Source organism: Canis lupus, chromosome 16, assembly GCF_003254725.2.
Source record: "Canis lupus dingo isolate Sandy chromosome 16, ASM325472v2, whole genome shotgun sequence".
NCBI lineage: Eukaryota > Metazoa > Chordata > Mammalia > Carnivora > Canidae > Canis > Canis lupus.
Window position 1 is genome coordinate 21,407,709 of NC_064258.1, and position 14,499 is coordinate 21,422,207.

The window sequence follows — 14,499 nt, forward strand, 5'->3', positions numbered from 1 at the left end:
AGGAAAGAGAGGTCACAAGTGGGGAGGCCGACAGTGCTGAGAGAGCAGGCCTAGGTCAGGGCCATCCCCAAAGGCCTGGCTGTCCGGCCACTGTGCTCATGTCCTATTTTGTGTGACACACCAGGGCTGATGCTCAGTGGGTGTAGCTCTGCACCCCGCTTAGCTGCTGTGCCCCCTGGCTCCAAGGAGACACCCCTTGTCTCCAAGAGCCTCCACTGGTGATATAGGAACAGTTGAAGCCAATATCAAGGCTCACACGGCATCAGGAAGCTCAGATGGTCCACGGTGTAGGCTGAGCAGGTAGGCAGGCCCCAAGCAAGACAGTGAAGAGTATGTGCCACCCGGGCTCCTGGGGCCACTTCCCTGTCGGCTGCCAGAGCCAGGCCTTGGCTGGGCAGGGGGCTGAGACGAAGCCAGGGGCGCCCAGTCACATGAGGGAGCAGAGCCAGAGGGATCTCAGCCTGGGGCAGGGCAACGTCCTGCCACCTGGAAGTGCCGTTCCTCTGTCTCCCTGTCCCTCCTGGGTCTGCTAAAGGAAGAGACAGGACTCAGAGTGAAGGGGGGCAGGGGGGGCTCCTAGGGAGGCGGCCTGTGGAAATTTCCCGGTCTTGCCCTGTAGCAGGACTCCAACTCCAGCTCCTCATGAAGAGCAACTGAGATGCATGCCCACACCTCACCCTCTCCAGTTGCATTGTGATTTTCCCAGAGAGCCCTCATCCGACGTGTGAGAACTGCAGGCCCAGCCCAAGGCCTGGGGCCACACCCACCTGCCACAGTTCGGAGGCAAGTCCACCCCAAGCCCCGTGGGCCACGGTTCCCCAGGGCACTGACCGGGGAGGCTGGAAGCACAGAGGAGAATCCAGCCCTCAGCGGGAAGGCGGGCAGGGGGGAAACCAGCTGGGGCAAGAAGCTGCCAGGGAGCCCAAAGGGACTACAAAATCATTCCAGAAATTTCTAGGACAGTGTGCTTCAGAAAAGCACAAGGACACTCCCAGGAGGCTAGACCATAAGCCCACTTCACACTCACGCCCTGGCCCTACTGGGACATGACTCCCAAGCCAACAAAAAGAGATGCAATGTGCCACCCAAGAACAAGCTAATGGAGGGAGGGGTACCTCCGTGACCCAGTCCATCACTTGACATGCCCTCTGGTGACACCTGCCGCAGAAGCAACCTACCACCTCCAACACAGAACCCCATCCCCACCAGACCTCTCCCAGCCTCTGTGGGCAGCGCCAGGTGGCTCCCGAGGAATCTGCGCACCTGCTCCAGGACCCAGCAGAGGGGTTCAAGTTGGAACCGGGGAAGGGGTTCTAAAGCAAGACAGATGTCACAGGGCAGAACTAAGTGTCATAGCGTGGGGCGGGGCGAGGCGACCTGGGGCGGGGCCAGGTGACCTAGGGGAGGATTTTGTGACCCAGGGGAGGGCTGGGCAATCTAGACTGTCCATTACCAGATGGAGAAATTGAGCCTCCAGGAGGTTTAGTGACCCCCCCGCCCCCTGCCGCCCACCACCCCTCCACATCTTCCTCTGGAAGACAGTTTGGTGGTTTCTTATAAAAGTAAATCTACCCTTATATGAACCAGAAATGTACCCCTTGGTATTGACCCAAAGGAGCTGAAAACACCTCCACATCAGACACTTCAGAGATTTATTCACAACTGCCAAACACGGAAGGAAGCAGGACGCCCTGAGCTAGGTGGACAGATTACCAAGGCCACTCCTCCAGACAATGGGATGTTGCTCAGAACTAAAAAGACATGAGCTGTCAAACCATGAAAATGGAGGCACACGAGGAACTTTAAACGCACAGGACGAAGTGAAAAAAATCGAGTCTGAAGAGGCCTCGTACACGTGTGACTCCAACTCCATGACGCTCAGGACAGAGCAACACTAGGGAGACAGCATAGAGATCAGCCACCAGAGGACTGGAGGGGATTGGGGGTGGGGGGAACAAACAGGGCAGACTTTTAGGGCAGTGACACTACTCTGTAGGGTCCTCATGATGCTCATGTCACTGGACACTCGTGCAAACCCGCAGAGCGTACAAAACAAAAAGCCAACCCTAATGTCAACCACGGACGCTAGTTAATTATATCAGCACGGACTCATCGACTGCATCAAACACACCGCATCAAGGCAAGATGCTAGAAACGGGGAAATCTCCCGGGAGTGGGGCTAAGGGAGTATATTCCGACTGTTTAACCTTTCTGTAACTCTAAACCAGCTCTAAAAAAAGAAAATCCACTAATTAAAAAGCTATTTGCCTCCATGTTTAACCACGTCCACAAAGTAGCATCTGTGTGGCTCCTACTCACGTGGACACTAAAGACACAGTCCAGCCCCTAGGGGACTGAGCTGCAAGGCCAGTGGGTCCCCAGCTTCACAGGTCTTCCGCACACTGCTTGAGGGGGGACATTGAGACCCAACCTTTCACTGTTACACAGGAACAGATAGATGGTCTCCTGAAGTCTTAGCGACTTGCATGAACAGGAAGGTTCTAGATCTACTCAACTGAGGCCTGGCTTGAATCACCAAGACAGAGTCATAGCTCTTCCAGCTATTTCCAGACTTGGCAACTCCATCTCACAGACCAGAGCCCACGGATGATGGGGAGCTGAGGGCAGGTCCCCTGAAGGCTACACGAGCCATACATTCCCACTGTTATCCTTCTCCCAACCTTCTCCAAAAGGACCTGTGGCCTCCGTCAGGATGACTGTGCACACGGGAGAAGGAAAGAATGAGAATTTTCCATGGTTGCCAAGCACCAACTCCGAACTGACACCAAGAGCAGAAAACCCAAATCGTCGCCCTGGTCCACCGGTCAGAGCAGAGGCTTACAGGGGTCAGGTGACCAAATCCACCCTGTAGTTATTTCCCCAGTTCTGCAACATATAATGGTCACAGACACCCTTGGCAGCTGGCGGGATCTCCAGGCTCATTCCTTGACCTGTGGAGCCAAGGCCCTTCTGGTGGGAAAGGTGGTAGGACTGCCTGGACTTACAAAACCACAGGCTTCACCAGCGGAGGCCCCCGAGTGCATCTGGATGAACATAACCCTTTCCCGCAGAACTTTCCAGCATCTTACCCGGCCAGCGTACGTTATGAACAGAACAAGTCCTGTTTCCCAAACTTACTGGACCACAGATTGTCTTCATTATGGAGCCACGGATAAGCCCCATAGGATGTGATGCAGAAGGAAAGCAGGCTCAGGGGCACGGCCGTGGCTCTCTTGGCCCCTGACCGCGAGATGGGCAACCTCGCCTTACAGGAGCTGTGCCCCCGCCGCTCTCCCGTCGACCTCCTGCCCCAGCTCTTGGGGCCCAGGAGGGAGGCCGCACAGAGTAGGAACAGGTCCCAGTAACGTACGGATACAACGTGGCTTCCCCTCCATTTTACAGATGACATACATGATATAAATTACACATGTTATGATAATCTTTAGGTTATTGTCATTTTTAAAATTATCTTCTTAGCAGGCCCTGAAGTTAACAGGGAACAGGTATCTCCTGTGACAAAATCATGTAACAAAAACCTGCATAATCACTGTACTTGGGGGCAAACTGGTTTTCTGGAGGCTGAGGAGCCACAGGGTCGGGCACCGTCTAGCAGCGCTGAACAGGCTGCCAGCCCGTCCCCTGAAGCATGACAGAATCACCATGGTTCCTCTCCATGCAGCAGCCCACGGGGCCTCCTCCAACTCCTGCCGGAACCTTCCATGAACAAGCCGGCCTGCTCCCAGCCCTCTCTTCTCCATTGCAACCCCGGGCAGAGTCAGTCCTTGTAATTCCTCATCACCTACGAGGCCCCCTAGGTGCGCCCGGGCGCCTGGCCCAGTCCCAGGGCACGGTTTCGGCCAGGCCAGCCTACCTGTGTGGGAGAGCCTCTGCAGGGTGGCTGTCAGGCGCTGCAGGACCACCGGCGGCACTTCATACTGGTCCGTGTCTAGTGCTGGAACCTTCTGGCACCTTCCGAACACTCCGTCTGCGGAGAAGGGAAGCAGAGAAGAAAGGGAAAGTGACATTTCATTTTCAGGGAGAAGAAAGGTATTAAACACATCCTTGCAATATATCTAATTATGCACGGCAGCGAGGCCCCAGAAAGTCACACGACTCAATCAGAATTCAGAGCACTGGGAAGGTGACGGTTTACTTCAATAAGAGACCATCGTGGAAAACACAATTGCAAAGGTAGAGAGAAGAGGACGTGCATTCGGGAGGGTTTGCGTTTTCTCTTCAACTTTCCCATTCCTTCCCCCTGGCCCTCCCCACCATTCATGTTTCATCATTTCCTGCCCCTGGCTGTCCCCTCTCTGACCCGAAGCTTTGCTGCTGACAGTCCCATGACAAAAAAAAAAAAAAAAATCAATAACATTCAGGGCCGGTTTTCCAGATGAGAAACAGGACACTCAGGAAATATAAATATTAATCTTCAGAAGCTGTGAGGACTCGGGGTGGAAGGGCTGTCTGCCATGCAGGAGTGGGCGGGGGCAACCTGGGGACGGCAGCGAGGTCAGTTCCCAGGGAACCTTCTGCAAGGTGGCCAAGGAGAGGTGCTCCAGGACGGGGACCCATTTATCTAGCTCTCTTCCATTTGTCTAAAATGACAGACTCTGCTCATCATCTTTTCAAACCACACCTTCTAATTAATTTAGGCCCCAATTAGTCTTTATTCGGCAAATTGTTCACTTTGAAATAAGCTTCCTGTAGGGGGTTCAAACTTCCTAATTACTGTCTTTCATACACACAAAAGACTAATTCAAGGGCCAGTACTTCATCCACAGGGCAGCCATCTGCAGTTTCAGGCCTGGATGGAAGGGGAAACACATCTTTATTGTTTACCACGGTCTCACTGCACCAAGTAGAGCTGAAGAAAGCCATTCAAATGCAACAAGTTTAATTAGCAGAAACACATTTGCCCAACGCCAGGCTGACTGGGTAATTACTGGTCTGATATTACGTGTGTGCTCAAGGCGATCAGGGCCGTGGAATTAGCAGGAAATCACCTCAACTACTGGGCGCACATCGTGGATTTCTAGGGGACTCTGCAAAACCCAGTGGCTCTGGGAGGACGACCGCACGCTGCTGGGCGCAGACAATGGCCGTGGAGGGAAGTCAAAGCTCCTGCAGCCACCTCTGCCACGCTGGGGTCAACGGCGCCACCCTCTGCCTCAGGGACTAGCTTCCACCACCAGGATGGCCACCGTGAGCCAGAGGGAGTCCCAGCCCTCATTATCTCCGAGGGAGGGCCCTGTCCTCCTGCCATCACCCATGACAGGCAACCTGCTCCGCACAAACACAGCACGTGGCTCTGGTCCTTGATTTTACCTTGTGCAAAGAACTCTGTGCCTGTGGATGGCACATTTACGAGAGAAAAATGAAGAACTCTTTAGAATGCACCTGACATGTTTTCTTCCCTTTGCAGATGGAGGGTCTCCAGGGCAGAACCACAGTGCATGGGGACTAGACCAGTAAGATGGCCTGACCCCACTTTCACAGGTTGGCATCCTGACCAAGGCCTCGGGGGCAAGAGAAATCCGGCTCCGGACATGCGGTGGCCGTCCTCACCAGAGAAGAACCACCACAGACATTGCCTATTTCGGGGTATCCCAAGCGGATGAACTCCCTTCTGAATTATAAAGGCATCATTTGTTCAATTTGGTCTGTGCTGCACAATGTTGTAAATATGTTCTCAGAAAAATATTTTTGGATGTTCTTGAAATCTTTCCCTTAAATAGGTATTTAAAACACACACATATATATAATGTAATACATAGGATCTTTTTGTGCTTTTAAAATTAGTTTTAGCTAAAGATTTGGTTTTAATGATTTGAACATTGAAACTAAACTATTAATTCTCTTTGCTGCTAGACCACAGCCTAGCTGATGAGGTAGGTCACACCTTTCCCTGGTACATTTAAAAAAAATTTCTTTTAAATTTCTTTAAAATTAATTAATTTATTTGTTTGACAGAGAGCGAGTGCGTGTGCCTGAGTGCAGGGAGGGGCGGAGGGAGAGGGAGCCCAAGACGGGGATCCATCCCATGACCCTGAGGTCACGACCTGAGCCAAAATCACAAGTTGGATGTTCAACTGACTAAGCCACCCAGGTGCCCCGAATGAACTTTATTTATTTTTATTTTTATTTTTTTATTTTTTTTAAAGCAGTTTTAGGTTCACAACAAAATTGAAGGGAAGGTACAGAGATTTCCCATATGCCTCCTGCTCTCACGTATGCACCCCTTCCCCATAATCAGCAGCCCCTGCCAGGGATGTACCTCAGCCACAGCTGATAAGCCCACATTGATTCGTTACCATCACCCGAAGTCTGCAGCTTTTAGCAGGGTCGTTCTATGCGGTGTACATTCTATGGACAGATGCACGATGGTGCATGTTCACCACTGCGGTGTCATACAGCATGACTCCCTGAAAGTGCTCTGTGCACCACCTATTTATCCCTGTAACCCCTTCACCCCCCAACAGCCACTGATCAGTTCACTATCTCCACTGGCATCTTTTCCAGAACGTCCTGGACAGTTGACCCTTGAACAACAGTAGTTAGAACTTTCTAGGTCCACTTTTACACAAAGATGATTTTCTTTAGAAATACAGCACAGTGTAGATGCACACGTGTGGATGTGTTTGTGTGTGCATGCGTGCATCTACATGTGTATATACAGTGTATTGTGCACCTGCATACATGTGTGCGTTATTTTCATGAGCATGTAAGTTTGCATCTGCACATGTATATGTGTGTGCACATTGCCTACATATGTATTGCATGGATGTGTCTGTTTCCATGTTTTGTGCTGTGCACATGTGACATGTATTTACAGATGTGTGTGCGCACATACACACATGGACCACCTCTACCAATTTTTTAATTGCCAAACCGCGTGTAAGAACCAAGGATACTACTATTCCAACATCATGAGTACATCTGAGAATCAGATATTGTTAATACTTCCCTACTTTAACCGGATTTCCATATTTACTTCTCAACAAACAACTCCACGAGCTTTCTCTGTGTCCTCGGGATGACTGTGCACACTCTCAACATACTTTTCATTACCTCCAGGCCCCCATCTGCTGCGCATTGCAACACTCCCTCCCCTTCCAAAGGGTAGATCCTGTCCCTCCCCACACAGCTCTTACTGGTACTCCGGCCCCAGGAAACGTACAGCCCTGCTCCCACCTCCCATCTGCTGGACAGATGAACAGCTGCAAGTCTTGCATCTGGGGCGGAAGCAGACATGCAAACTATCTGCTTGTAACTGCGATACCAGCTACAGAGGGATGTGCCAGAGGGCAGCATGCGGCAGGGGCCCTGACCTCACCCAAGAAAGTGGCATCTGGCTGAGCTTTAACCTCCGTAGAGCAGGGCTGCCTGTGTGGGGCTGGGAGGATGCGAGATAGGCAGCAGGCTCGGGGCGGGGGGGGGGGGGCGGGCAAGAAGCACCCAGTCCCTCGGCCTCCGGGACCAAGGGACAGAGCTCCAGGTGTGAAGCAGGTCAAGCAGGGTCCACAAGGCCTGAGGGCATGGGGCAGTATCAGCCCCCCACCTCCGCCAGCTGCTGAGGCCTGACGGCTTGTTTTGCACTTTGTCAGGAGTCATGGGGTCACAGGAGCTGCCTGTCCAGGGGAGCATGGGTCAGCGAGGGTGGCCGCCAGAGAACAAGAGAGCAGGACAGATCCACGGCCCCATCAGAGATGAACCCAGAGGATGCCAATGCGCCCAGCCACAGGACAGCCCCTTCCATGCGTCCATGGTGCAGAGAGGTTCCGGGGCTCAAGGGGACACCCTGACGATGGCCCACACAATGTGAGTTCTTCCAAATTAGTAATGAGCTGTCTCGCTGCCACCTAGAGAGCTGAGGAAGCTGACTACCCAACGGCCCCTGGGCAGGGGAGGGGGTGACTGCATCCTTCCTCAGGGCATCACCTCCAGACCTGCGTGGGCAACAACCACATGAACCACAGATCGGGGCACATACTCTTAACCCCCAAACCTGCTGACCTCAGTGGAATTCTAAGGCCATGCTCCCAAGTCCAAATTTCTGGAATGGTGATTCCCCCCCTTGGTTTCACAGAGCAGAAGACTGGGCCTCACTGCTTCCAGACACCGGAGAATACACGGTCTTAAACACCGATAAAGAGGGGATGTGGTGGTGCTAAGAAAGTGGGTGCTACTCCCCCACCCCCACCCCCTGAGCATCACTGACCACAACTGGGTAGCTAGCATCTTCCATTAGAAAGAGAAACCTCAATGGGGGTTTTTGCTAGATTTCTGGAAAAATGGGAGAAAACAGCTTGTATAATATTGTCTGTATGTTTGTCGTAACCAGTGTTCCTGGAGCATTAGTCCCACTGCCAAATGTCATTTTCACTCATAAACATCAATGTCCCTTAAATAATGTCGGGGGCCTGGGGCAGTGCCCTCATCCCGGACCACTTCTCCCTTGGTGTGCGGGGCTGAGCATCTCCAGGCTGCACACACAGGCTGCATGCACAGGCTGCACAAACAGATACACACACAGGTCCATGCACAGGTGCACACAGAGGCCTCACACACAGGTACACACACAAGCTGCATGAACAGGCTGCACGCACAGGTGCACGCACAGGCTGCACACACAGGTACACACACAAGCTGCACACACAGGTGCATGCACAGGCTGCACACACAGGTGCACGCATTGGTACATGCATAGGCTGCACACACAGGTGTACACACAGGCTGCATGTACAGGTGCACACACAGCTGCATGCATAGGTACACACATAAGTGCACACATATGCTGCAAGCACAGGTGCATGCACAGGTGCACACACATGCTACATGCATAGGCTGCACACGCAGGTGCACACACACGTGCACACACAAGCTGCACGCACAGACTGTATACACAGATGCTCATGCAGGTGTACACACAGATGGCTCACACCAGTGCACACACAGGTGCACACACATTGCACATCCCTCTGGCACTCACACTCACCTCTACCCCAGGGCTCTATGGGATCTTGCAGGCAGGCATCGCAGCTCCACCTCTTATAGCTCCCACATCTGATACCATAGTCTGTACCCACTGTGGGCTCAATAACTAATTGTGACTGATTAACTGGTGTTTTTCCATCTGCCTGAGAAGAAGCTGAGATGCCCACAGAAACTTATAACACCATTAGCTAGTTCTTTAATTTGCTGAAATCTCGCACTGATTTAGATGTCCACATCTCCCAGCAGATGACCTGGCTGGACAAAGGACCAGGGATAGCTGAGACCAAGCCCAGGAGGCTCATGGTGGGGCCTGCAAATGAGGGCATGCGCCTCTACCTTTCCTCAGCAAACACACAAACCCTGTTCCTCCTCCTCTGTGAACTCTGATTGGGTTCAGGGCACTGGTTTTCCCCCAGCACATCCATTCCCAATCTCATATGTGGAGGAGGTGGTCCTAGTGGACTCCTGCTCTGGGGAAGGGCCTTCACGTCCAGAGACCCTGGGCCTTTGCTCTCAGGACGCTGTGGCTGTGGGGGCTGCTGAGTGTCAGGCCTCCAGGTGGCCATGGGCTTGAAGAGACTGGTTTAGGTCTCTACAGGAGGGAACACTTCTATTCACTTTCCCTTATGCAATTCGCCTCAGGCTTACATTAAAGTACATTTTAGAAAAAAAGCCTAGGAGCCTAAATTGTATACCTGCTGAGATGCCCCTCACGGTATCATCAGAGACTCATTCAAAAAGACCCATCCCAGGAGGAACCCCCAGCCCCAGGCCCACAGCCACCCACCCTCTGCCTCCTGGGGCCTCACTGCCTGCTCTCGCCTCATTGCTGACCCCTCTCACCATGCGGGCTCCAGCAGTATTTTTTCAAGGAAGTAACCGTGTTCTTTGCACCCATGATACTTAATCCTCTCTTCTTCTTTTTCTAAAGTCTTTACCTGTTTTTATTTTTTATACAACTTTGTTACATTCCTCTAGGAAGAAATAACAAGACCAGCTAATTCAGAAACACAATGTGATCACTGTTTTTAGAGGTTCAGGGTGGGATAATTCGTTTAGGGCAAATTTAGAAATGATTGCAATGCATATACCTGTTCAATAATTTGTGTAAATAGTTTATTCATGTAAACAATACACATGTGTAAATGTATTATCTCAGTTTCCTGGAAACCTTAAGAACAATGTTCTTGGAATAAGAAGGGAGGGGCAGAAAAGGTGTCATAATTATAAAGCCTTTGCAAGTGAGGGTGTACCGGAGGTGGTATTCAAAACATTATGGGGCAGGGGCACCTGGGGGGCTCAGCCAGTTAAGTTTCCGACTCTTGATCTCAGCTCAGGTCTTGATCTTGGGGTCATAAGTTCAAGCCCTGCGTGAGGCTCCACGTTGAGTGTAGAGACTACTTTTTAAAAATTATTATTATTGGGATCCCTAGCTGGCGTAGTGGTTTAGGGCCTGCCTTTGGCCAGGGCGTGATGCTGGAGTCCCAGGATCGAGTCCCACATCAGGTTCCCTGCATGGAGCCTGCTTCTCCCTCTACCTGAGTCTCTGCCTCAATCTGTGTATATCTCATGAATAAATAAAGTCTTTTAAAAAAATTATTATTATTATTATTATTATTATTATTATTATTATTTTGCAAGGGGGAACATTATATAAATCCTGCATATGCAGAATTCCTTGCAGGGGTGAAAACAAGAGCTTTCAGGGGTCTAGTGAAGGGACCAGCCTGGCTTCTTTCCACAATCACAGAAATGATGGCCTGTGACATGCATTCAGGTTCTCAACATACTATATGCAGTAAACACCAAATGCGTTCATTCACCTTATGACACGGCGGCCACCCCCGCGGAACAAAAGGTGCAAGAGGGCTCTGTCTAGAACAGCTCCCGTGAGCTTGCATGGGAAGCCCAGGAAGCAGGCCCAGGTCTGACCATGGGACCTCCTGGAACATTCCAGGGATTCACACAGGCTGAGACGTGCTCCAGGGAGCCCCATCCCCATGCCTGACCCCGAGGCCGTAACTGCCATATCTGGTATCTGAGCGCCCACAGCTGCCATCTAGGGAGTACAGTGTATCTCACACCTTGTTCACCGCAACCCGCCCCCCCCCCCATCCCGCTTGGCCTCGAGGATGAAGCAGCAACAGTGACCCCTCGTGGCCACCTCCCCGCAGCACCGGGTCCTCATCAGCCACCGCCTGGGGAGCTCCAGAGAAGCCACAATGGCCCAGACCCTGTGTGCACCCAGTGGGGCAGCCCCACGAGCTGGCTGGAGCCCCGCCGAGAGAGGGTGGTGGTGTCCCCCAAGGCAGGGGCAGGGTGAACACGTTCCTGCACACCTGCATGTGTACACATGCTCACACCCACACAAGCCCATGCGCTTGCACTCTTACACAGGTGCACACAGGTTCACAACCAGGCCAAGGGCCTCCATCTGCACAAACAGCTCAGAGACCCCGGCATGGGTGTGCTGCTGTGCGGGCCCACGCATCCCTCTTCTCTAGCCTGCACTCCAAGGCCCCTTTGGACCCCAGCCTTCCTCCCCCTCCAGGTAAACCTGGCTTCCCCAGTGCGCTGCCTGGTGGTCTCCTGCCCTGGTCAGAAAAACCAGGGCCCAGAGAGGCTGAGTGACTTGCTGCAGGTCACGCAGTCTGTGGGAGGCTGGCCTAGGGCTGCTCGCCGTCTGTTACTAAAACGCCGTGTCTCTTGTGCAGCTGAGCCAGCCGTCCCCCAGCCTGGGCAGAGGAAGCAGGACCAGACACCTAAGCCCATATCAGAAAAACATAACCCGCTGAGGCCCTGAGGAAGGAGTTGGAAGGACCAGCACACAGCTGTTTTTAGCCAAACGATGCCAGCAGTAGTTTGGGGTGGACCTCTCTGCACCGTGACATGCCACCCCGGCCAGAGAGTTCAGGGCCCTCCCAAAGGTGGTCCCCACCCCTACACCAGCTGTGGGGTCAGTGCCCCTAGGGTCTCCCAGAGCTCCTCTTGGCAGCCTGGAGCCCAAACGCGCAATGCGGATGGGTGTGAGCAGGAGTCCCGGACTTTCTCTGGCGGCGGTGAGCCACCCTGAGTAACTGATGCACAGACCACACGGGAACCCCCGCAGGTGCTCGGGCCAAGCCTGCTGCTCAGACCTGGGTCGGCACAGCTTGCAGCCTAGACACTGCCAGCTCTGCTCAAGGCAGAGAATGAGACAAGGGCCGAGAACTTGTGTCACTGCTCAGCTGCCTTCACATCACCCAGTGAAATCAACTCAAAGGCAGAGACCTGAGAGCTACCATGGGTCACATATGCCCCAACAAGTGTCTGAAAGAACCAAGAGCTGTAAGGAAGCCCAGAGTGTAAGAGGCTAACAATCTTGGTAAAGCATCTAGACAAATGTGATTTTTCCTTAAAAAAGCAAATAATTAGGAGCAGCTGGGTGGCTCAGTCAGTTGTATGTTCGGCTCGGGTCGTGACCTCAGGGTCCTGGGATCGAACCCGGGACTCCCTGCTCAGCAGGGCGTCTGCTCGACCCTCCCCCTCAGCCACGCCCAGCTCACACTCATGCACACGCGCTCTCTCCAGAAACGAATGAATGAATCTTTAAAGTAAATAAATAAAAAGCAAGCAATTAAAAAAACAAAAATCCTCGCATACTGTTGGTGGGGATATAAGTGGTGCGGCTGCTGGGAGACAGCATTTCACATTTCCTAAAAAGAATCAAACCACATGACCCAGCAATTCTACTTCTGAGTTTACACTCAGGAGAATTAAAAGGAGGGACTGCGGACTGACTTGTCTCCCCACAGCACTATTCACAGTAGCCAAGAGGCAGGAGCGGTCAGGTGTCCAGCAACAGGAGAACAGTTGTCTGTTGTCAAAACGTGGTCCGTCCACAGAACGGAACATTATTCAGGCTGTGAAGGGAGCAAATCCTGCCACCTGCCACCCAGTGAGCATCACAAGGTGTCAGATGCTGTGCAATTTGACCCCTGAGGCCCTCGGAGTGTCAGACTCACAGACGCGGCAGAGGAGCTGGGGCAGGAGGATGTGGGACGGGGGGACACAGAGGGATCAGTGTTTAATGATGACAGAGCCTGGGCTGGGGGAGACGGAAGGAGTTCTGAAGAGGAAAGTCAGCAGCAGCTGTGGAACAACAGTAGGAATGTCCTTAGCACCGTGAGTTGTACATTTCAAAAAGGTTGATGTGGTGAAATTTAAATTACGTTACAGGAAAATCACTTAAAAATTCCACAAAAAACACAACTGGAAATAAGAGTTAAACGAGCCCGTGCTCAGAGAGGAACAGGGTGAAGCCAGCCCACGTGGCAAGGGCCACGTCCACAGGGAGCAGTTGCGTGGGCTCCTGAGACCAGTTACACCTGCTGGCGATAGGTGCGCCTGGGGGCAGTGTGCACGTCCAATCTCAGACGAGTTCGAATTAACTGTAGCTCAGACCATGAGCATAGGTTTTGCGCCCACCTACGCTGTTGTCCACACGCCGGGCCCAGCCACCGGAATTCAGGGAAACACCACCCCCCACATTTGAAGAGACTTGCACATGCCCAGAGAGAGCCCGATGTGCCGAAGAAGTCAGGGTTGATCCAAGAGGGCTTTCTGGAGGAGGCAAGGCCAGGGCACTACACAATCACTGCCTACCTGAGGGGGCTGAGAGGCCCCAGGCTCCCAGCTGCTCTTCCACAGCCTCCTGGGGCCGAGGGCAGGCGTCCAGCAGCCCAGGGCTGTCTGAGCCGCAAGCCCCTGGAGACAGCGCGCTTTGCTCCGAGGACTCTTGGTGTGACAGGGCGGCGATTCCAGCCTGTCACGGAGAAGTAGGGCCACCTCACGTCTGCCCCCCGACAACATGTCCCTATGTCAACAGTAAACAACTGCTCACGGCCTCTGCATCAGGGGTGAATCCAGCTGACACCCCCTGGGACCTGACACAAGGGGCTCTGGGAGTGTCGGCTGGCTGGTCGCACAGGAGCCTGGGAAGCCAGGCTGCCCGCTCAGTGGTCAGTGAAGACCAGAGAGGCCCCAGTACGACGGCTCCAGGAGGGGCCAGGGTGCAGGCGGCGGTGGCACCTCCATCTTCCGACGGTGCTTGGCCTGGGGCGCAGAGCATACGGTGGCGGCACCTGTGAGGCTCTGGGAACCGGGAGGCAGCCAGGCCCCATCTGGCAAGGAGCCCCAGGCCTTGCACAGACCCTGTGGCACACAAGCAGCTTCCTGGAATCATCCTGCCCTCAAACACCTGCTCTGGCCACAGCGTCCTCCATCGCCTGAAGTCACACCCGCGGAGGAGGAACCCAGCGGCCCACCTACCACAGATGCTGCCCCGGCTGAGCTCCAGGTGGGACGCAGACCCTGGCCCCCCAGACCCCAGACCCAGACACAACCCGGGACCCTGCGAGCTGCAGTGCCTGCACACAGGACGGCCCAGAGCACAGGGTCTGTGGCTGAGGGAGAGGCCAGCTCCACTCAGCATGCCAGGACGCCTCCCAGCTTGCCCTAGGC

The 14,499-nt window shown here is 53.4% G+C and overlaps 1 protein-coding gene across 4 annotated transcripts in view; it reads right to left on the minus strand.

Moving 5' to 3' along the window:
- PTPRN2 (protein tyrosine phosphatase receptor type N2) overlaps window positions 1–14,499 on the minus strand; it is a 725,828-nt gene that overhangs the window by 518,407 nt on the left and 192,922 nt on the right. For all 4 annotated transcript variants that reach the window (XM_049095287.1, XM_049095286.1, XM_025449397.3 and 1 more), the window contains one exon: window positions 3,872–3,985. In XM_049095287.1, the coding sequence (XP_048951244.1) occupies window positions 3,872–3,985 (114 nt within the window). The remainder of the gene's footprint in view (window positions 1–3,871; window positions 3,986–14,499) is intronic.